Source organism: Oncorhynchus clarkii, chromosome 5 (genome assembly GCF_045791955.1).
Source record: "Oncorhynchus clarkii lewisi isolate Uvic-CL-2024 chromosome 5, UVic_Ocla_1.0, whole genome shotgun sequence".
Classification (NCBI taxonomy): domain Eukaryota; kingdom Metazoa; phylum Chordata; class Actinopteri; order Salmoniformes; family Salmonidae; genus Oncorhynchus; species Oncorhynchus clarkii.
This window is the reverse complement of record NC_092151.1, coordinates 9,834,963-9,860,363: the sequence shown is the minus strand read 5'-3', so window position 1 is coordinate 9,860,363 and position 25,401 is coordinate 9,834,963. Positions and strand designations below refer to the sequence as shown.

Genomic DNA, 25,401 nt, shown 5'->3' with positions numbered 1-25,401 from the left:
CTGTGTATGTCAATCAAATCAATTTATTTATAATGCATTTCTTACATCAGCTGATGTCACAAAGTTCTGTACAGAAACCCTGCTTAAAAAGCCATGTATATTACTATAAATGCTATGTGGAATACAGTAGATTTTTAATTTTTTTAATTTTTTATACATAGATGAGAAACCGTAAAATGTATTACTGTATAGCTCCTGAGTGGCACTGCAGTCTAAGGCACTGTATCTCAGTGCAAGAGGCGTCACTACAGTCCCTGGTTCGAATCCTGGTTCGTATCACATCCGGCTGTGATTGGGAGTCCCATAAGGCGGCGCACAATTGGCCCAGGTCATCTGGGTTTGGCCGGTGTAGGCCGTCATTGTAAATAAGAATTTGTTCTTAACTGACTTGCCCAGTTAAATAAAATAGCTATTTACTACAGCATTTGACTGATGATTGATTGACCCTACTAACTAAATGACACAGTAGGTGGCTTCATTTAATCCTCATTTTGGTGGATTTTGTATTGCTCATAGTTAATAGATGGACTATGAGACAGACTTTATAAGAATATAACACATTTATTGTACATTTCAAGGTCCAATTGCACATCAGTATACACCATTGTGGAGAGGTTGAGAGGTAAACTACAAAACAACTTAACGGTTTTAGTGACAAGTGTCCATACATTAGAGGATATATAGTAATAACAATACAACACTCATATAAAACACTTCCTGCATGATATCCAACACACACGATACAGCATAACACTTTCATCTGCAGCTCTAGTACTTGTAACGAAGTGAACACCCTGGGAAAAAGTGATTTGACTTTCTTCGACAGTAAGTCAATTGTATTGAAGTTCATGAACATTTATCATTTTTCCACCACAATTAAATAGAACACATTGTATACATTCTTACTCAGGTGGTAACTACAGCTGTTCTTCTACACGTACCATATACACACATCACAGGAGGTTGGTGGCACCTTCATTGGGGAGGACAGGCACGTAGTAATGGCTGGAGCAGAATAGGTGGAAAGTGATCAACAACATCAAACACATGGTTTCCACGGTTTCCATGTGTTTGATGCCATTCCATTCGCGCCATTCCAGGTATTATTATGAGCCGTCCTCCACCCAGCAGCCTCCACTGACACATATTACATACTTAAACCACTTTGCATTAGTAACAAAGACGACAACAAACAATCATTCTGAGCAAATGTCAAACTTGGTTTGAGCAATATGAATTCTCGATCATAACTCTTTTAAAGACACCGCCTCCGAAACATTGGCAACGAATAAGTATTTTTTAAACATCCCACTTTGGGCTGGATGTGTCAATGTGCAGTTCATACATGAATAATCTATTATCAGAATTACTGTCTTACTGTAATTAGCCATGAAATCACTAGCTTGAAAGCGACTGTTTTTCGGGAAGCTGTATTTGTCCATTTTCCCTCCATTTTCCAGTTTGATTTCAACTAATGAGCTTCAACCCCTTGTCATAATAGTGACAGCTAGCAAGAGGCACATCATGCACCACAGAAGAGCGAGCGAGAGAGCGATGATGTGCTGCTCATACAGTATCTGCACACAATCTGATATAGTATGCAATTTCCAGGGACCACTTTTGGCTTGTGAGAGCTACTTTCAGAACTACTGGCTAAAAAGTCTACAAAAGTACCTAGTTCTAGGCTAAAAAGTCTACAAAAGTACTGGATAATCTCTTTAATTCCTATTGAAAATAGTTTGAATATAGAATCTGAATAAGAGTCCTTTCCAGTGACATCTATGCCTCTTCTTTAGTTGCTGGTTTGTAGATAACGTTCTGCCTGGAGTCCTTTTTGATACTGCAGAGAAAGGAAATACACAGACTTAGTCTACAAAAGGTGTACCTGCAGCCTCTGCTTAACTCAAAGGCATAGGTGTGTACATGTAACCCGTATGATATGACATAACAATGGTCGATATTGACCAGTTTATATAGATGTATGTATAGCTGTATGCATGTTGGGTGCAGAGGGTCCAATCATTAGAAAACATGACGAATCACAGAATCAAGGGAACAAAGAGTTACAAAACGACTTATTCTTATTAAAATAAATCTTTGACAAAGGACATTTTGGTCTTTGACGAAGGACATTTGGTCTTCAGCAATGAACATCTGTTGCATACCAAAATAGAGGCATCTTTCCATGGACTTTTGGTTTTATGATTGGACAGGCAGGCCAAAGACTGTCTTTATTCTGGGAAATGCTGGGAACAAAACCAGAACTCATAATATGTCAGAAATGAGAAAATCAAGAAGTCTTACCTACCTAGAGTATTTTTTACGCTGTTGGTATGCGTAGAGCGTGAATAGCAGCAAAGTGACGGCAAAGAGAGCTCCGAAGGCTATGGCCAAGATATCTCCTGTAAATCAAGAGATAAATGAGATGTTTACCATGTAGATGTTTTTATAAAACCTACCTTAATAGGGCAGTTACAAACCAATTCTGAATTTTGAAAATGTATCAATTACATATTTGGTTTTTTAATAACTTCATTTAAATACTGTTTAAGAAGTGAATACATGGGAAAGTATTTAAATGGTTTAAACTGTATATCTTATATTTAGTTAGAAGTTGTACACGTTGGATTTGTATTACCGTTGAGCACAGCTTACCTCTTGCTAGGACCTCTACAGAAACATGACAAAAAGAGAGATGTATATTAAAGCATGTTAAACATATACTTCATCATGTAAAATGTTAAACAGTCCTGCATATAAACAGTCTGTGTTCTTGTCACACAGGTAAGGTCAGCATGGTGAACGTATAACATCAGCTCAGAGCACAAGGCCTTGTTTAACTTCTGATATGTACAATCTACATCTAAACGCCCCGTCAGACACTGATAATAGTGCTCCGGGGTGAAGTTTCCCCTAGATACAGATCTAGGATCAGCTTCCACTTCCCCCAATCCTAACTTTAACCATTAGTGGGGGAAATGAAGTACTGACCCAAGATCAGCGTCTTGGGGAAACTTCACTCTACTCCAATAACAGTTTACCTTTACAAATAAAAGCTCTGGCATCAAAGCCAGTGACATCTATCACATCAATAATGAAAAGTCAAGATGCTGTGTACACACCGCACAGTACACACAGGACTCCAGTTAACTGTATGACAAACAGCCTAAGAGCATGTTCAAGAAAACATTAAGATAAGGGGAGTATGGCTACCATGCGCCACCTGCCCTTATTAAAACCCATGTACGACCAGAGAATAATTGCCCTATGAACAACCAATGTTTTAACCTGGTCCCAGATCTGTTTGTACTCACCAGCGTTTTAACCTGGTCCCAGATTTGTTTGTGCTCAGGTCAGCTGCTTATCAACTCCTTGTCACTCTTTGTCATACCAAACCATGTTGATATGATAGCACAAACTGATCTGGGACTAGGCTACCATATTTTTTCTAAATGGATGACAATTGGGGCCTGCGTAGTCAACACGTGATTATTAGCCCACATTTAAATTACATGGTTGTCCTTCCATATCTAGACTCTCACGGTGCTCCGCACGACAGCGGCTGCGAGAAGGCACTATTATATATCCTATAACTTCAGGGTCGTCAGAGTTTGACTTTTTTTTATCATACTAAAAATAGTCTTTGGATTAATAATACTTTGCTTACCAGATGGCCCAGTTGATGGCCCTTCACTGTTAGAGGCATCAGTCTCCGACAAGGTGTTGATAGAGATACTTGGATGTCCTGCAACTGCAAGCAAAAACAATGACTTATCTCAATGTTAATGGGAATAGATAGAAAGCACAACATTAATAATAATACTATTAATAATACTATTAATAATATTATTAATAATAATAAGATTAATAATCATATTAATAATAATAAGATTCATAATCATATTAATAACAATAGTAATACTATTAATAATCATATTAATAATAATAATATTAATAATCATGTTAATAATAATCATATTAACAATCATATTAATAATAATAGTAATAATATTAATAAGCATATTAATAATAAGCATATTAATAACAATAGTAATAATATTAATAATCATATTAATAATAATAATAAGATTAACAATCATATTAATAATAATAGTAATAATATTAATAAGCATATTAATAATAAGCATATTAATAACAATAGTAATAATATTAATAATCATATTAATAATAATACTATTAATAATCATATTAATAACAATAGTAATAATATTAATAATCATATTAATAATAATAATACGATTAACAATCATACTAATAACAATAGTAATAATATTAATAATCATATTAATAATAATAATAATAAGATTAACAATCATATTAATAACAATAGTAATAATATTAATGATCATATTAATAATAATAGTAATAATAGTGATAATATTGATAATAACTATAATAATAACTGTAATAACAGTAATAATATGAATAATAATATCAATGTGAATAGTGTAGTGGTCAGAAGAACATGAATGAATAAACAAATAAATGACAGAATTCCCTAGAGTCGACCACCTGCGGCCTCGCACGCAACCGTCACACTAATAATATTGGGGTGGCAGGGTAGCCTAGTGGTTAGAGCGTTGGACTAGTAACCGGAAGGTTGCAAGTTCAAATCCCTGAGCTGACAAGGTCAGCAGATCTGTTCAGGGGCAGATCTGTCGTTCAGATCTGTCGTTCTGTCCCTGAACAGGCAGTTAAACCCACTGTTCCTAGGCCGTCATTGAAAATAAGAATTTGTTCTTTAACTGACTTGCCTAGTAAAAAATAAATAAATAAAAAATATGAGAAGAAGGAATTTTCTGATTTTCTCGTGAAGGTTGCACGTACCCCTGCAATACCCCTGTCTGTGAGTTTGTTTCTGAAGGGTAAGTACTCCCAACCTTTACAAGGTCATACATGAACCCATTGAAGTATATGCATGTACATGTGTGCTCTGGTCATGAGACTGAACAACATGTATAGAGTGCTAAGACCTGTTAAGGGCACACTGGGTTTCTGTCTTGTGAAACCTCAACAAAAAGTCTCTGGCTTGTAAGATATGTGCAACTAGGACCCTAACCCTTGACCTGGGCTCAGATTCTCAAATGACGTTGGTCTATAGTTTGTGAATGTCTCTCAAGACAGCAAGGTTGCCTAAGGTGGAACACACGTCAAGTGTGCATAGGGGGATGATGTTTACTAACCGACTATGGTGGGAGTGTCTGTGAACGAGGCGAGGACGTGTCTCCCATGTAGAAGCTGAGGTGCTCTGAAGTTCTTGGTCAGGTGCTGGTGTTGGCCTGCTTTCAGGGTGTCCTCCAGAGCAGCCAACTGGAGAACACAACATGGGCACCATCAACATGGAAAACCATTACCATATTGTAGATTGAAGATAGATTCTACTGTTATGTTCAGCCCACATGACCCACACAGTTTTCAAACAGATTACCATATAATTGAATTTAATAAATGTCTAGAACAAATTAAAACAGTATCTAGTAGTGCTCTGTCTGAAGGTTATTTTTATCTTGTTTGAAGATCTATTTTTAGACATGAAAATACAGACAGTACAAGTAGTAGTGGATCTCTTGTACTCTCAAGGAGGTATTCATGATGCAAGTCAATCTGTAAATCAATCTCCTGAGTTGGTGACCGACCTGCCTCCTGGAAACCCTGGTATCATTACTGACCTGCCCCCTGTACACAATGGTATCATTACTGACCTGCCTCCTGTACACTATGGTACCATTACTGACCTGCCTCCTGTAAAATATGGCATCATTACTGACCTGCCTCCTGTAAAACATGGCATCATTACTGACCTGCATCCTGTATACTGTGATGGTATCATTACTGACCTGCCTCCTGGACACTGTAATGGTATCATTACTGACCTGCCTCCTGTACACTATGATGGTATCATTACTGACCTGCCTCCTGTACACTATGGTAGCATTACTGACCTGCCTCCTGTACACTATGGTAGCATTACTGACCTGCCTCCTGTAAAATATGGCATCATTACGGACCTGCATACTGTAGACTATGATGGTATCATTACTGACCTTTCTCCTGGACACTGTGATGGTATCATTACTGACCTGCCTCCTGGACACTGTGATGGTATCATTACTGACCTGCCTCCTGGACACTGTGATGGTATCATTACTGACCTGCCTCCTGGACACTATGATGGTATCATTACTGACCTGCCTCCTGTAGGCTATGATGGTATCATTACTGACCTGCCTCCTGGATACTGTGATGGTATCATTACTGACCTGCCTCCCGGACACTATTATGGTATCATTACTGACCTGCCTCCTGTAGGCTATGATGGTATCATTACTGACCTGCCTCCTGGATACTGTGATGGTATCATTACTGACCTGCCTCCTGGGCACTGTGATGGTATCATTACTAACCTGCCTCCTGGACACTGTGATGGTATCATTACTGACCTGCCACCTGGACACTATGATGGTATCATTATAACCTGCCTCCTGTAGGCTATGATGGTATCATTACTGACCTGCCTCCTGGACACTGTGATGGTATCATTACTGACCTGCCTCCTGGACACTATGATGCTATCATTACTGACTTGCCTCCTGGATACTGTGATGGTATCATTACTGACCTGCCTCCTGGACACTGTGATGGTATCATTACTGACCTGACTCCTGGACACTGTGATGGTATCATTACTGACCTGCCTCCTGTAGGCTATGATGGTATCATTACTGACCTGCCTCCTGGACACTATGATGGTATCATTACTGACCTGCTTCCTGGATACTGTGATGGTATCATTACTGACCTGCCTCCTGGACACTGTGATGGTATCATTACTGACCTGCCTCCTGTAGGCTATGATGGTATCATTACTGACCTGCCTCCTGGACACTATGATGGTATCATTCCTGACCTGCTTCCTGGATACTGTGATGGTATAATTACTGACCTGCCTCCTGGGCACTGTGATGGTATCATTACTGACCTGCCTCCTGGACACTGTGATGGTATCATTACAGACCTGCCACCTGGACACTGTGATGGTATCATTACTGACCTGCCACCTGGCTACTATGATGGTATTATTACTGACCTGCCTCCTGGACACTGTGATGGTATCATTACTGACCTGCCTCCTGGACACTGTGATGGTATCATTGAACATTGTCCAGTTGACTGTTTGGAAGCAGGGAGGAGTGGTAAGGGAGCCATTATATCTGTAGAAGCGCTCCAGCTTGTTTGGCAAAAGATGACGGACATTGAAGGCAGGGATCTCAGTGTTAGACTCTGGAAAGGTGTAAAATAGTTCATCAATTGTGTGGACCATGTGGGTCCTTAAGCTGTCATTTTGTTTCTCCTTCATGACTATGTCTCTCCTTCTGTTGTGGATTTATTTTAACGCACTACAGTTTCTTTATGGAATACACATTTCCGTGAAAACTGACATTAAAGTACTATCTAATCTAATCACTAAGAATGTGAGAAACACCATGGGGGTTCTTAGTAATCTCTTGTGGACAGACACACATAAATGCTGACTCCCGTTCTCGGCTAGCATACAGAAATCGGTGGTGGTAGTCAATGTTGTTTTTAACTGTAATGCAGTTGATTGGTGGCGATGACGTGAACATGTATTGGGTTTAACATCCATACAAGCATCATACTCTGATTTTACCTGCACATAGTGTGAAATACATATAAACATTAGCTTAAATGCAGGCAAAGTTTGCTGGGGGGCAAAGAGGAGATTCGGGATCTTTCCCCAACCCGTTTCCATGGCATTCCCATTGTTTTGGTTGAGTTCCATTGACCTCTTTCCGTATCTATGGAAGGGGAAGCTTTCCACAAGAAGTGAAGACAGTTGTAGGATAAGCTCATAGAGCTAAATGGATGGTTGAAGTGGAGATGCAGGAGGGGAAAACCATGCTGCCTTTTTACTTCATGTTATCTTTGCTGAGTTCCTATGTCGAGCACCGGGAAATGGATTCCAACATCTGAGAAAAGGTAAAGTCTTGGTTTTTTTCTTTCATTTAGCCAGTTGCTCGTAATTAGCTGGATGGCTAGATTATCCCTGAATCTCTACGAGTATTGAATGCGTATGACAGCCCCCCCGAAGCGCAAGAACTATGAATGCTCTTACTTCTGCAGATGTCAAATCTAGTAAATGTTGTACGGCCACTGAATTCCAATTGGAATTCATATGTTAGGTATAATACCTGTTGGGGATAATACCAAAGTGGGAATTGAATTCTTGGAATTTACCTAACATTTGAATTGAGAGGAATTAAATATTTTTTTTAAATTAAAAGACTAACCTGGAATTTAATTTAATGAAATGGAATTTACAGGTAGAGGTATTTGAATTAGAATATAATTTTCCCGAATTGACCCCAACCCTGCTGAGAGTTTCTGTTTAGGGGGGTGAAGACTTTGCTCGTCTTGTTAGCATCTTTTCTCATATATCTCCCCTAGAAGCCAATGGAGCATCTGATACCAATTATGCAAGATTTTAGTTCTGGGTTTCCGAGATTAGATTCTCAGTAATACAGTGCTGTTTAATTTTCAGTCAATTTTCTAAAATGATCTTGCTATGTTCATTTTGTGAACCTAGAAAGTATATATGAGAAAACAGTCTCCATTCTGTTGGACATTTCAAGAAAGGAGTATGTAAACTATATCCAACGTTGTAGTACACAATGTTTTGGCCAAAAATAAAGGTCTATGGCTAGAGGTGTATCACGGGGTTACCTTCGATGCTGACATCAGCGAGCGCAGACAGGATCTTTTCATAGTTGTCATTCTCATGAAGACCAATCTAAATCAAAAAGAGTCAGAAAGAAGCAGATTAAAGTGATTGCTTCTGTATAATTTATTTAATCATCTCGAGGATTCTTCTGATTAATGTCTGTTTTTAAGTGTGTGAAACCCAAGACAATTGTCTTATCCTAGAATCTTATCCAATAGTGGTGCATGAAAATAGACTAATGACACTTTTGAGTCACCATGATGAGTTATTATGAGGGTACTGGTATAATTCTACATGTGTGGAATAACTTACCCCGATGAAGCCCCCTAATACAGCCAGGCCATCTGATTTGCTGGCTGCCTCGGACAGATTTGCATATTTAGAGTTGTAATGAACTATGTGGATCTGGGAAGAGAAGCATGGGAACGTGATGATTGCACGTAACAGCCTTCCATCTCCTACTGCTCAAGTGAACAGCAAACCTGGTTTCAAAAATCAGATAAAGCAACACCTCTCCCCTATTTGACCTGAATATTTTGTATGCATGTATTGATATGTAGGCTATGTGTAAGTGATGGCCTTGATGCTATTGAATATACATTTAATATATGAATATGTAAATGTTAAAGGCCTAGAATATGTAAATGTTAAAAGCCTCGAATAGTAAGTTTTTATTCTCAGAGTTGAGTCAGTACAGACACTGCAAGTGTCAGTGAAACTATGAACACCAGCTAGAAAGAGTTAGTAGTGAATCATGTAAGTGATGTCCTAGGTGCTTCTGGATGTAAATGTAATGTGTGAATATGTATATATGTAAATGGTAAAACCATAGAATATATGAATATGTAAATGTGTAAATGGTAACGTCCTAGAATATGTAAATGTTAAAGCCACAGAATATATGAATATGTAAATATGTTAATGAAAAAGCCCTAGAATGTGTAAATATGTAAATGTTAAAAGCCTAGAATATTGGGTTTATTTTCTCAGTACTGAGTAAGTACAGAACTTTTTTCTTGTTATACATTTCTGTAGTTCTGTCCTTGAGCTCTTCTCGTCTATTAATGTACTGTATTATGTCATGTTTCATGTTTTGTGTAACCCTGGAAGAGGTGTTGATGCTATCGCAACAGCTTATGGGGTCCCAATAAAATACTAAAATAGCTGTGTTGTCTTGTCAGTGTTGTCGCTTTTAGTATGTTGACAATGAGCCACATGCCAAAGACAACTTCCTGTCTTGACATTTACATTTGATGGGCAATAAAAGGATTTTGAGTTTAAACTAATTGAACCTGCAATAATTCTGGGGCATTTTTTAATTTCCCCAGTATTTCTGACTTCCTCACCTCTGCAGGGAAGTGGACGTTATCTATGGTGTGTTCAGATCCTGGCACCTCTTTGGTCCCCCAGTGGAAATGCAGTTGGGCGGCCCGGAACTCGTTGTCAAACCCACTGGTGATGCGCATGGTGTTGGGCAGGACCAGCTGCACTGGAGACACACACAGGGCACAACAACTACTTGGTTCTATTTAGTTTTTCCAGTGTAGAACCCTCTGCAAAGCCATCCACGTTTTGGTACAGCTTTATAAGGAACAATGTTGCCTAATAAATGAACTTACAGGTATGGCCGTTGTTCAACAGTGTCAATGCTGAGCTGTCTGTCAGATCATAGTCCTCCAGAGTTATGGGTGGCAGGCTGCGGTCATAGAGGGCTCTCCTGGTATCAATGTCAATGGGAGACTGGGATTTTCCACTGCAGTGTGAGAACTCAGAGGACCAGGCAGCTTGATCTGTCAATAGGATGTGGGGAAATTATTAACAGAACAATGGCCCTTCGGCAGTGTGACTTAGTTAATGATAAGACACGGCTCTCTTCTTATGAACACAAGTTTTTTGCACATGAGATTTACACAGGAAATCCCAGAAGTCACTTCAAGTGTCAAAATGAAACTATGAACACCAGCAAGAAAAAGTTAGTAAGGAATCATGAAATACTAAATAGTGATGACCACCAGGAAATAGTGGTGACCACCAGGAAATAGTGATGACCACCAGGAAATAGTGATGACCACCAGGAAATAGTGGTGACCACCAGGAAATAGTGATGACCACCAGGAAATAGTGATGACCACCAGAAAATAGTGATGACCACCAGGAAATAGTGGTGACCACCAGGAAATAGTGGTGACCACCAGGAAATAGTGATGACCACCAGGAAATAGTGATGACCACCAGGAAATAGTGATGACCACCAGGAAATAATAATGAATAAGCTTTATACCGTCTTATTTAACTCCAGGACGACAATATTTGATTAATGATGTGGGAGTATTAATGTGTTTAATTTTAACACCTGTAACAAGAGGCTATAAATTAAAGTTCCTGATCACAACCAGTCATAAAGAGATCAAACAAAATTATTATTATTATCAATTAACTGTTTAATAACTATCGATCTTAGGTCACGCTAACTTCACTCATTCAGTTACATTATGGCTTCTTCTCACTAAGTAATACCAAGCTACAGGTACCAGATCGATCGCGGAGGTGGACATTAACAGTGGTACGTTCCACTCATATCAATGAAGACTAGATTCTAAGTAAGGTGTCTTGAGTATTGGTAGAGTTGACATCTCTGGCTTACATTATGATCTTATTTTACCACCGTAACTAAAACAAAATATGGTTCTCTCTTTATTACAGACATGATAAGCCTTTCTTTGAGCGACAGAAAAAAAGACTTGTGTTGGTAACTGATAGTTGGACTGATAAGGCAGATTAGCCTGTGCAGAGAGAAGGATACAGTGCATGTATTCTCGTAATAACAACGGTTGTGTATGTTTACCTTCGTAGCCCCAGTGTCCACCATGAGGGACACCTGCAGAAAAAGAGGGAAGAGGGTTAATTCATCAGTGATTTGTAGTGAAAGGCAGCAAAACAATATGAGCAAGCATGAATATATGCATTTGTGAGTTTATAATTTTACTGGTTACAAAAAAAGTTGACGTTATATTAGAGAATAATTCTTCAAACTGTTTTGTGGCTAAAGCTTCAGGCTAACAGGTTGTCTCCTCTGATCTTGAAATATTGTGTCTATTAAAGTTAATTGCAAACTATGCTAAAGCAACATCAGGCTATTGCAGCAACCAAACAGAAATTGGCAAAAATCACTTGGATTACAAGACTGGGACATGGAACAACTGTAACCCATTCTTATGTGTTAGGCTAACCCAATACATATCCGTTTACGACGAAAGTACATATTTAGGCATAACTGTACAATTCTGGTCAACCATTCAGGATGTATTTCATCAGCGCAGGTTCCTTAAATGGTTAAAAAGGAAGCAGCCAAGTTGAAAGAGCCAGGTATCTGAGCACTCTGGTTCTAGATGACGCAGATATTTGCTATTACTCTTTTAACCACACACACAATCCTAACTGTATGCTATTGTGTGAATGAGTCCATTATCAATCCCCACTGTATGCCCTTGTGTGAATGAGTATATTATCCAGCCTGCCAGTAAAGGCGTCAGCATGCTTCAGTTCGGCTGGCGCCTTGCGGAGAACCGAACAGTAGAGAACCTAACGAGTGTACTCGCATACTCAAAAGACTTTCACTTGAAAAACTTGAAGAAAGCTGCAATAGTACTATTTGTCCATTTTGAGACACCGTAGCCAGTAGACACTTCCTCAAAATAGTCAGAATACATTTTTATTTTATTTATTTCACCTTTACTTAACCAGGTAGGCTAGTTGAGAACAAGTTCTCATTTGCAACTGCGACCTGGCCAAGATAAAGCAAAGCAGTTCGACATACAACAACACAGAGATACACATGGAATAAACAAACATACACTACTCAAAAAAATAAAGGGAACACTTAAACAACACAATGTAACTCCAAGTCAATCACACTTCTGTGAAATCAAACTGTCCACTTAGGAAGCAACACTGATTGACAATACATTTCACATGCTGTTGTGCAAATGGAATAGACAACAGCTGGAAATTATAGGCAATTAGCAAGACACCCCCAATAAAGGAGTGGTTCTGCAGGTGGTGACCACAGACCACTTCTCAGTTCCTATGCTTCCTGGCTGATGTTTTGGTCACTTTTGAATGCTGGCGGTGCTTTCACTCTAGTGGTAGCATGAGACGGAGTCTACAACCCACACAAGTGGCTCAGGTAGTGCAGCTCATCCAGGATGGCACATCAATGCGAGCTGTGGCAAGAAGGTTTGCTGTGTCTGTCAGCGTAGTGTCCAGAGCATGGAGGCGCTACCAGGAGACAGGCCAGTACATCAGGAGACGTGGAGGAGGCCGTAGGAGGGCAACAACCCAGCAGCAGGACCGCTACCTCCGCCTTTGTGCAAGGAGGAGCAGGAGGAGCACTGCCAGAGCCCTGCAAAATGACCTCCAGCAGGCCACAAATGTGCATGTGTCTGCTCTGAGCACATGTGACAGAGTCTGGAGACGCCGTGGAGAACGTTCTGCTGCCTGCAACATCCTCCAGCATGACCGGTTTGGCGGTGGGTCAGTCATGGTGTGGGGTGGAATTTCTTTGGGGGGCCGCACAGCCCTCCATGTGCTCGCCAAAGGTAGCCTGACTGCCATTAGGTGATGAGATCCTCAGACCCCTTGTGAGACCATATGCTGGTGCGGTTGGCCCTGGCTTCCTCCTAATGCAAGACAATGCTAGACCTCATGTGGCTGGAGTGTGTCAGCAGTTCCTGCAAGAGGAAGGCATTGATGCTATGGACTGGCCCGCCCGTTCCCCAGACCTGAATCCAATTGAGCACATCTGGGACATCATGTCTCGCTCCATCCACCAACGCCACGTTGCACCACAGACTGTTCAGGAGTTGGCGGATGCTTTAGTCCAGGTTTGGGAGGAGATCCCTCAGGAGACCATCCACCAACTCATCAGGAGTATGCCCAGGCGTTGTAGGGAGGTCATACATGCACGTGGAGGCCGCATACACTACTGAGCCTCATTTTGACTGGTTTTAAGGACATTACATCAACGTTGGATCAGCCTGTAGTGTGATTTTTCAAACTGACTCCAAATCCAGACCTCCATGGGTTGATAAATTTGATTTCCATTGATAATTTTTGTGTGATTTTGTTGTCAGCACATTCAACTATGTAAAGAAAAAAGTATTTAATAAGAATATTTAATTCATTCAGATCTAGGATGTGTTATTTTAGTGTTCCCTTTATCTTTTTGAGCAGTGTACAATCAATAATGCAGTATAAAAATCTATATACAGCATGTGCAAATGAGGTAGGATAAGAAAGGTAAGGCAATAAATAGGCCATGGTGGCAAAGTAATTACAATATAGCAATTAAACACTGGAATGGTAGGATGTGCAGAAGATGAAGGTGCAAGTAGAGATACTGGGGTGCAAAGGAGCAAGATAAATAAATAAATACAGTATGGGGATGAGGTAGATTGGATGGGCTATTTACAGATGAGCTATGTACAGGTGCAGTGATCTGTGAGCTCCTCTGACAGCTGGTGCTTAAAACTAGTGAGGGAGGTAAGAGTCTCCATCTTCAGAGATTTCTGCAGTTCGTTCCAGTCATTGGCAGCAGAGAACTGGAAGGAGAGGCGGCCAGAGGAAGAATTGCTACTGGTGGGTGCTGCTATGGTGACCAGTGAGCTGAGATACGGTGGGGCTTTACCTAGCAGAGACTTGTAGATGACCTGGAGCCAGTGGGTTTGGCGACGAATATGAAGCGAGGGCCAGCCAACGAGAGCATACAGTAAGCAGTGGTGGGTAGTATAATGGGGCTTTGGTGACAAAACAGATGGCACTGTGATAGACTGAATCCAATTTGTTGAGTAGAGTGTTGGAGGATATTTTGTAAATGACATCGCCGAAGTCAAGGATCGGTAGGATAGTCAGTTTTACGGGGGTATGTTTGGCAGCATGAGTGAAGGATGCTTTGTTTGTGAAATAGGAAGCCAATTCTAGATTTAATTTTGGATTGGAGATGTTTAATGTGAGTCTGGAAGGAGAGTTTACAGTCTAACCAGACACCTCGGTATTTGTCCACATATTCTAAGTCAGAACCGTCCAGAGTAGTGATGCTGGATGGGCGGGCATGTGCAGGCAGCGATCGGTTGAAGAGCATGCATTTAGTTTTACTTGCATTTAAGAGCAGTTGGAGGCCACGGAAGGAGAGTTGTATGGCATTGAAGCTCATCTGGAGGTTAGTTAACACAGTGTCCAAAGAAGGGCCAGAGGTATACATAATGGTGTTGTCTGTGTAGAGTTGGATCCAAGAATCACCAGCAACGAGAGTGACATCATTGATGTATACAGAGAAGAGAGTCGGCCCAAGAATTGAACCCTGTGGCACCCCCATAGAGACTGCCAGAGGTCCAGACAACAAGCCCTCCGATTTGACATACTGAACTCTATCAGAGAAGTAGTTGGTGAACCAGGTGAGGCAATCATTTGAGAAACCAAGGCTGTTGAGTCTGCCAATAAGAATGTTGTGATTGACAGAGTTGAAAGCCTTACCCAGGTCGATGAATACGGCTGCACAGTAATGTCTCTTATGGTTATGGTGGTTATGATATCGTTTAGGACCTTGAGCGTGGATGAGGTGCACCCATGACCAGCTCTGAAACCGGATTGCATAGCGGAGAGGGTACGGTGAGATTCTAAATGTTCGGTAATCGTTTTGTTAACTTGGCTTTCAAAGACCTTAGAATGGCAGGGTAGAATAGATATAGGTCTGTAGCAGTTTGGGTCTTAAGCTAAGATTTAAAAAAATATGTCATTCATTTTGACGTTATGCAGAGATCTTAGTCACGCAATTTTACATCTAACTAGGATGTTTGATGCAGTATTTTTAAATGAAAAAAAATGCATGAAAATGAGCGTAGACTTGGACTTGCCTCAAGAAAAAAAATGGTGTGCCTGAACAGCCTTAAAAAAAAACACTGAAGTCCAAAATGAACAAAAACTTCACAAAGTGTCTTCATAATATATGCACAAACTCTTCCAAACTGTTTTGGCTGAGAAGCGAGCGGACGCCTTTAAACCTTGATCAGGGGGATCAGACGGGATAGAGAGCCAGGTTCCTAAGGGGATCAGACGAGACAGAGAGCCAGGTTCCTAAGGGATCAGACGGGACAGAGAGCCAGGTTCCTAAGGGATCAGACGGGACAGAGAGCCAGGTTCCTAAGGGATCAGACGGGACAGAGAGCCAGGTAGAAGGGTCCAAACAGGGGTAGAAGGGTCCAAACAGCCTGATTGGAAAACCCAGGGTCATTGTTGCGTTACATGGGCCCTGAGCCACCAGGGAGACCGAGGAGACAGACTGGCCTCCATTGTAAATAGCTCCTCCGTCAGTTTCACCATTGTGAGCATGTCATCACCTAAAGACATGCCTGATGATGATATCATCAGAATGTTGACATCACTAAAACCGTGATCCCACCAGGTACAACCCTAACTCTGTAAACAAGGGCACCCTCATAGACGTCATCCTGACCAACTGGCCCTCCAAATACACCTCCGCTGTCTTCAACCAGGATCTCAGCGATCACTGCCTCATTGCCTGTATCCGCTACGGAGCCGCAGTCAAACGACCACCCCTCATCACTGTCAAACGCTCCCTAAAACACTTCTGTGAGCAGGCCTTTCTAATCGACCTGGCCCGGGTATCCTGGAAGGACATTGACCTCATCCCGTCAGTTGAGGATGCCTGGTCTTTCTTTAAAAGTAACTTCCTCACCATTTTAGATAAGCATGCTCCGTTCAAAAAATGCAGAACTAAGAACAGATATAGCCCCTGGTTCACTCCAGACCTGACTGCCCTCGACCAGCACAAAAACATCCTGTGGCGGACTGCAATAACATCGAATAGTCCCATCGATATGCAACTGTTCAGGGAAGTCAGGAACCAATACACACAGTCAGTCAGGAAAGCTAAAGCCAACTTCTTCAGGCAGAAGTTTGCATCCTGTAGCTCCAACTCCAAAAAGTTCTGGGACACTGTGAAGTCCATGGAGAACAAGAGCACCTCCTCCCAGCTGCCCACTGCACTGAGGCTAGGTAACACGGTCACCACCGATAAATCCATGATTATCGAAAACTTCAACAAGCATTTCTCAACGGCTGGCCATGCCTTCCGCCTGGCTACTCCAACCTCGGCCAACAGCCCCCCCCCCCCCCCCCCCCCCGCAGCTACTCGCCCAAGCCTCTCCAGGTTCTCCTTTACCCAAATCCAGATAGCAGATGTTCTGAAAGAGCTGCTAGACCTGGACCCGTACAAATCAGCTGGGCTTGACAATCTGGACCCTCTATTCCTGAAACTATCCGCCGCCATTGTCGCAACCCCTATTACCAGCCTGTTCAACCTCTCTTTCATATCGTCTGAGATCCCCAAGGATTGGAAAGCTGCCGCAGTCATCCCCCTCTTCAAAGGGGGCGACACCCTGGACCCAAACTGTTACAGACCTATATCCATCCTGCCCTGCCTATCTAAGGTCTTCGAAAGCCAAGTCAACAAACAAGTCACTGACCATCTCGAATCCCACCGTACCTTCTCCGCTGTGCAATCTGGTTTCTGAGCCGGTCACGGGTGTACCTCAGCCACGCTCAAGGTACTAAACGATATCATAACCGCCATCAATAAAAGACAGTACTGTGCAGCCGTCTTCATAGACCTTACTAAGGCTTTCGACTCTGTCAATCACCGTATTCTTATCGGCAGACTCAGTAGCCTCGGTTTTTCGGATGACTGCCTTGCCTGGTTCACCAATTACTTTGCAGACAGAGTTCAGTGTGTCAAATCGGAGGGCATGCTGTCCGGTCCTCTGGCAGTCTCTGTGGGGGTGCCACAGGGTTCAATTCTCGGTCCGACTCTTTTCTCTGTATATATCAATGATGTTTCTCATGCTGCGGGCGATTCCCTGATCCACCTCTACGCAGACGACACCATTCTATATACTTCCGGCCCGTCCTTGGACACTGTGCTATCTAACCCCCAAACGAGCTTCAATGCCATACAGCACTCCTTCCGTGGCCTCCAACTGCTCTTAAACGCTAGTAAAACCAAATGCATGCTTTTCAACCGTTCGCTGCCTTCACCCGCACGCCTGACCAGCATCACCACCCTGGATGGTTCCGACCTTGAATATGTGGACATCTATAAGTACCTAGGTGTCTGGCTAGACTCTAAACTCTCCTTCCAGACCCATATCAAACATCTCCAATCGAAAATCAAATCAAGAGTCGGCTTTCTATTCCGCAACAAAGCCTCCTTCACTCACGCCGCCAAACTTACCCTAGTAAAACTGACTATCCTACCGAGCCTCGACTTCGGCGATGTCATCTACAAAATTGCTTCCAACACTCTACTCAGCAAACTGGATGCAGTTTATCACAGTGCCATCCGTTTTGTCACTAAAGCACCTTATACCACCCACCACTGCGACTTGTATGCTCTAGTCGGCTGGCCCTCGCTACATATTCGTCGCCAGACCCACTGGCTCCAGGTCATCTACAAGTCCATGCTAGGTAAAGCTCCCCTTATCTCAGTTCACTGGTTACGATGGCAACACCCATCCGTAGCACGCGCTCCAGCAGGTGTATCTCACTGATCATCCCTAAAGCCAACACCTCATTTGGCCGCCTTTCGTTCCAGTTCTCTGCTGCCTGTGACTGGAACGAATTGCAAAAATCGCTGAAGTTGGAGACTTTTATCTCCCTCACCAACTTCAAACATCTGCTATCTGAGCAGCTAACCGATCGCTGCAGCTGTACATAGTCTATTGGTAAATAGCCCACCCATTTTCACCTAACTCATCCCCATACTGTTTTTATTTATTTATTTTTCTGCTCTTTTGCACACCAATATCTCTACCTGTACATAACCATCTGATCATTTATCACTCCAGTGTTAATCTGCATAATTGTAATTATTCGCCTACCTTCTCATGCCTTTTGCATACAATGTATATAGACTCCCCTTTTTTCTACTGTGTTATTGACTTGTTAATTGTTTACTCCATGTGTAACTCTGTGTTGTCTGTTCACACTGCTATGCCTTATCTTGGCCAGGTCGCAGTTGCAAATGAGAACTTGTTCTCAACTAGCCTACCTGGTTAAATAAAGGTGAAATAAAAAATAAAAAAAAATAAAAAAATCCAATTTGGAATACAGTTATCCCCCTTTAAGAATAGACCATAGGACTGGACTGAGGAATCTTAGTGAGAAGTTTGATGCATTGAACAACTGGCAGTGAGACTTGACTGTGAAAACCTCACTGTGTCTGTCTGAGACATACTTTAGGAAGGGAGGTGACCCTTCATTTTGAAACCGGTAGTTCTGTGAGTGACGTCTTCAGACTTCATTTAGAAACTGGTGAGGAGTCACCCACTGCACACAGCCAGACTGAGTTGACTTTCAGTTAGGTTTAATTTTCTCAAAAGGTTACCGTTTTTAAAATTTTTATTTCAGTTTACACATTTTCCCCCCTAGTTTTAGTTTACTATAACAACCTCGCCAACAACTTTGGAGGGAACGTTCAGTTGATTCACCTGTCTGTTTGATGTATGGATATACTTATTGTACCACTGAGAAAAGCCACAAGCAGAACCCCAAGTTTAACACTTGGTCAGTAAATCATGAATTCAATATTTTACCCCAACATTGGTGATGCCTCTTTTTTTTTCATTCTACGGTTTAAAAAGAGCCACCATACTATTGGTTTGTGGGTGTGTCTCTGCGGCAGGCAGCCACACAGAAGACAGTAGTGTATTACTGCTATCGAGTCTGACACTTGGAAAGCCTGGCTGATGAAATGCCAGACTGCACATTCTGAATCACTGCACCTTTTGCCAGGGCAAATGGACTCTACGTGCCTTTAAAAACGTACAGTCAAGTCTCAAGGCAGAATGTGCTGTGATTCAGAATGTGCAGTCTGGCATTTAGTACCTCACTCCTTCCACAGTACGTCAGTAGAAGGGAAAACCTGATGTCAGTATTTTTGAGTCATTTCAAATAAATGTTACTATATTAGTCCACCTCATTCGAAATAATTGCATTATTACGCCAAAAGATGCTAAAGAAGCACAAATTTGCTTTTATTATTAGGTAGCTGTAATTCGACTTTTATATTGCCCATAAGGTGGATGAACATTAATTACAGTTAGGTTACAATGGTTACAATTTAATTGGGTGTAAATACTTTTCTATAAACTACTTTACTAAATCCCACTGCATCCGATTATTGTATCAAAAGAAAGATACGAGTTAGAAATGAAAGCCCTTTCTATTCCTCAACAAGGATGTGTTAAAGTAAATGTTGAACTTTTATTTAGACAGTTCAAAATACCGCTGAGGCCAAATTTAGTTTCAAACAACCAACATGGAAGCATGTCTCTGTGTGAAAATAAACAGAAAATGTGTTTGTTCTCACAAGTGCTTAATATGGATTAGTAAACTCACTGTTTTGGTATTTGTAAACACTGAAACCCTAATAAGTTTGTTGGGCAACTTCCATCAATGCCAAAAATCTTGTTTTAAAAGAGCTTGTTTTTGGAACTAAATGAAAATCTTCAAGTATTTTCAAAGGTCTGATTATTTTGACAAAATAATGTAACTTTTTTTCTTTCTTCTTTTTTGTGAATTTTACCCCGTTTTCTCCCCAATTTCGTGGTATCCAATTGTTGTAGTAGCTACTATCTTGTCTCATCGCTACAACTCCCGTACGGGCTCGGGAGAGACGAAGGTTGAAAGTCATGCGTCCTCCGATACACAACCAACCAAGCCGCTGCTTCTTTAACACAGCGCACATCCAACCCGGAAGCCAGGCGCACCAATGCGCCGGAGGAAACACCGTGCACCGCCACAGGAGTCGCTGGTGCGCGATGAGACAAGGACACCCCTACCGACCAAGCCCTCCCTAACCCGGGCGACGCTAGGCCAATTGTGCGTCGCCCCACGGACCTCCCGGTCGCGGCCGGTTACGACAGAGCCTGGGCGCGAACCCAGGACTCTGATGGCCCAGCTGGCGCTGCAGTACAGCGCCCTTAACCACTGCGCCACCCGGGAGGCCTCTTTCTTCTTTTTTTAACATATTCTATCCATATTGGCTGTCTACTTAGCCAAACACAGCATGTCCTTTAGGGACAGCTATCTTTTTAATATATTCTATCCATATTGGCTGTCTACTTAGCCAAACACAGCATGTCCTTTAGGGACAGCTATCTTTTTAACATATTCTATCCATATTGGCTGTCTACTTAGCCAAACACAGCATGTCCTTTAGGGACAGCTATCTTTTTGACATATTCTATCCATATTGGCTGTCTACTTAGCCAAACACAGCATGTCCTTTAGGGACAGCTATCTTTTTGACATATTCTATCCATATTGGCTGTCTACTTAGCCAAACACAGCATGTCCTTTAGGGACAGCTATCTTTTTGACATATTCTATCCATATTGGCTGTCTACTTAGCCAAACACAGCATGTCCTTTAGGGACAGCTATCTTTTTGACATATTCTATCCATATTGGCTGTCTACTTAGCCAAACACAGCATGTCCTTTAGGGACAGCTATCTTTTTGACATATTCTATCCATATTGGCTGTCTACTTAGCCAAACACAGCATGTCCTTTAGGGACAGCTATCTTTTTGGCATATTCTATCCATATTGGCTGTCTACTTAGCCAAACACAGCATGTCCTTTAGGGACAGCTATCTTTTTGACATATTCTATCCATATTGGCTGTCTACTTAGCCAAACACAGCATGTCCTTTAGGGACAGCTATCTTTTTGACATATTCTATCCATATTGGCTGTCTACTTAGCCAAACACAGCATGTCCTTTAGGGACAGCTATCTTTTTGGCATATTCTATCCATATTGGCTGTCTACTTAGCCAAACACAGCATGTCCTTTAGGGACAGCTATCTTTTTGACATATTCTATCCATATTGGCTGTCTACTTAGCCAAACACAGCATGTCCTTTAGGGACAGCTATCTTTTTGACATCCCCATTCTGCTTCATAAATCCAATGTTACAGAATGTTCATCCAGAAGCTTTAAACGGTTTTAGTTTAGTCTTGTTCTTGATGAAAACCTGTCTCAGCCATATCAAAAAAACTTATGTATAAATCATGTGTATAAAATTGGCTAGATCCAATATTTGAGACCAGATGCTGCCAAGTCAAGTGTGTAGTCTACAGTGTCAACACTAGTCTTATGAGTGGAGACATGGTTTATAGGACTTGTCTTGCTGTCTCCACTGTGTAACTTCCTGTCAAAGACAGACTGAGTCAGCCACGATGAAACATCATTGGTTTAGTTCTCAGTACTCCCAATACAGCACGTATCCCAGTGACTTTGCCTGTACCCCCCCCCCCCCCCCCCCCCCCCCCCCCCCCCCCCCCCCCCCCGAAATACCACAGACGCACTGCACTGTTGGCTGAGGAAAATTCAAACTTTTTTATTTTTTTGAATGAATTCCTGTGAGGCTTGTGTTCAGATCTGAGGTATTTTCTTTGGGACCGAGCACTTAATTGTAAGCTGTCAGTAGAGTCCAACCTGACGGAAATTGGTTTTACAGTGACAATATTAAATAATTATAATTAAGAAATTAGGCTGCCATTGGAATATTCATAAAGAGCAACAATTGAAGGTTTTACATGACATGAAAAGAAATGGATGTAAAATATGATTTTGAATCTTGAAATCCTTACTTTGATTACTTGTGTATGCCTTTTCATGATGGAACATCTCTATCCAGCTAAAAACAAACAAATTGTATAATAGACTGGTTAAATACTGAATATTGCCTAGTGTTCCAATCTCAGGTGTAGGCCTCCTCCTGTTGAAATCAAATACATTCAACTAGGAAGCACTAAGTCATCACTTGTTGGAATATAATACTCTGCATAAACAATATCCTCAAACTATTTGTTGAAATTTGAGATAATACTGTAGGTTATAACAGAATCCATACTCCTTTCCCTGCCCCTGTATGTCTCGTCCATTGTCCAAAGTCTAAAGGAAGGACTCGTTTATCTAGGTGGTAATTGCGTCTGACACAATTAGGTGACTTATCTGCACTGGAAAATAAGCCTGAGGTGATCTGGAGGAGTGATTATGACAGTGGTGAAAAACACTGGCTCTATTTTCCTCGTGTTAGAACGCTTACCCACACACATCCGCAGCTTTGCCTAATCACTCTTACAGGCTTTAAAACACATGTTTTGGGTTTAAATATTTTTTTTAATGAACTTTAATCAAAACCATTTTGATAAGACTTGCATAAAAGGTGAAAATTATTGCTGGAAAGACTAGCTTTTGAATACAAACTTGAGTAACAGTCTTTATTGAGATGTTACAATAAAAAAAAGCATTATTGTAAAAAAAAACATTTTTATATCTAACCAAATATTCAAATAAAAAAGTGAATCATGAATGAATCTCGAACTGAAACCAGGTCCACTGTCCATTCAACGTTTCGTCAACGTCTTCTGAACTGAAACCAGGTCCGCTGTCCATTCAACGTTTCGCCAACGTCTTCTGAACTGAAACCAGGTCCGCTGTCCAATCAACGTTTAGCCAACGTCTTCTGAACTGAAACCAGGTCCGCTGTCCATTCAACATTTAGCCAACGTCTTCTGAACTGAAACCAGGTCCGCTGTCCATTCAACGTTTCGCCAACGTCTTCTGAAGCACCATACACATCACACTACTACACACATCACACAGCTACACACATCCCAAATCACACTGCTACACACATCACACAGCTACACACATCACAAATCACACTGCTACACACATCACACAGCTACACACATCACAAATCACACTGCTACACACGTCACACTGCTACACACATCACAAATCACACTACTACACAAATCACACTAAACAACATAAAACATCCCACCTGACCAGTTGAAATAACACCACCACTAAACAACATAAAACATCCCACCTGACCAGTTGAAATAACACCACCACTAAACAACATAAACATCCCACCAGTTGAAATAACACCACCACTAAACAACATAAACATCCCACCTGACCAGTTGAAATAACACCACCACTAAACAACATAAACATCCCACCTGACCAGTTGAAATAACACCACCACTAAACAACATAAACATCCCACCTGACCAGTTGAAATAACACCACCACTAAACAACATAAAACATCCCACCTGACCAGTTGAAATAACACCACCACTAAACAACATAAACATCCCACCTGACCAGTTGAAATAACACCACCACTAAACAACATAAACATCCCACCTGACCAGTTGAAATAACACCACCACTAAACAACATAAACATCCCACCTGACCAGTTGAAATAACACCACCACTAAACAACATAAAACATCCCACCAGTTGAAATAACACCACCACTAAACAACATAAACATCCCACCTGACCAGTTGAAATAACACCACCACTAAACAACATAAAACATCCCACCTGACCAGTTGAAATAACACCACCACTAAACAACATAAACATCCCACCTGACCAGTTGAAATAACACCACCACTAAACAACATAAACATCCCACCTGACCAGTTGAAATAACACCACCACTAAACAACATAAAACATCCCACCTGACCAGTTGAAATAACACCACCTTGCTGGGTCAGTTGCAGCCACAACACTCACCTTTAGGATGATGCTCCCCGCTGTCCTTCTCACTGCTCCCGCCATCCTCCTCTTCGGAGGATGAGGAAGAGGAGGATGCATTTAGCACCAAACCATGGAGGAAGAGGAGGGTGAGGAAGATCTTGAGAATCATCTGGTCAAGGTACTGTTAGGATCTCCTGTGTCAATTGAGCACTGTGGCTGTTCTCTGAAAATGGTCTGTCAGGTATTCAGTCGACAGTTAAACTATGTCATGAAGTTTACTGTCTGTCTGTTAGGTAGTCTGCAGTTAGACTATGTAATGAAGTCTACTGTCTGTCTCTCAGGTAGTCTGCAGACAGACTATGTAAGGAAGTCTACTGTCCGTCTGTGTTCAGTCAAACTGTCTTTAGTGAGACAGCACCCAGCTAGTTATCAACCGGACACCCAGTAGTCATTTTGTCCTGAGAAGAGAAATGTTCAGCTAGGCAACAGAGCACGTTTCAACAGAGCACGTTTCCACAAAGCACACTTAGCAAGAAGGTAAGAGGAGTAAAGTTGTCTTCAATATGCCCAGCTTCAGTCTTCATACTCTCTCTTCACTCATTGACCTGTGTCTCCTCTCCTTCACCGTTACTGGATCCAGGGCCAGGACATCTGGGCTGGGCTTTTTAAAGGCAACTCAGAGGACAGCCCAGGCACCAATCAGGAGCCTAGGAACTGCTCAAGGTGCCTGGTACATCCCCTGTTCTCCCCCACCTCCCTCTCTTTCTGCTGGACTAGACCCACACACAGGCACAGTCGGTCAGACACACACACTTGTGCACAATTTCACACACACAGACACACACACACAGTCCCTATCTAATCTCCTGCCTTGTCAGACTCTCTCTTTCTCTATCTCTCAGTCCCTATAGCTGCACAGAGCAAAGTCCAGAGGACTGCCAAGAGGAGGTATGAGAGGGGGAGTTTGATGGAGTGAGGAGAAATGC

General features: G+C 41.7%; 1 protein-coding gene across 1 annotated transcript; it reads right to left on the bottom strand.

The window, feature by feature from the left end:
• Nucleotides 1-1,265: 1,265 nt before the first annotated feature.
• On the bottom strand, nucleotides 1,266-25,012 carry LOC139409836 (carbonic anhydrase IX). Its single transcript, XM_071155221.1, has 12 exons — nucleotides 24,452-25,012; nucleotides 11,607-11,639; nucleotides 10,381-10,551; nucleotides 10,108-10,250; nucleotides 9,074-9,166; nucleotides 8,764-8,830; nucleotides 7,145-7,302; nucleotides 5,205-5,331; nucleotides 3,668-3,751; nucleotides 2,656-2,670; nucleotides 2,309-2,402; nucleotides 1,266-1,840 (listed from the first exon to the last, which is right to left on the bottom strand). Exons 1-12 carry the CDS (start codon nucleotides 24,582-24,584, stop codon nucleotides 1,780-1,782), a joined length of 1,179 nt encoding a protein of 392 aa, XP_071011322.1. The 5' UTR covers nucleotides 24,585-25,012; the 3' UTR covers nucleotides 1,266-1,779.
• Nucleotides 25,013-25,401: the final 389 nt, after the last annotated feature.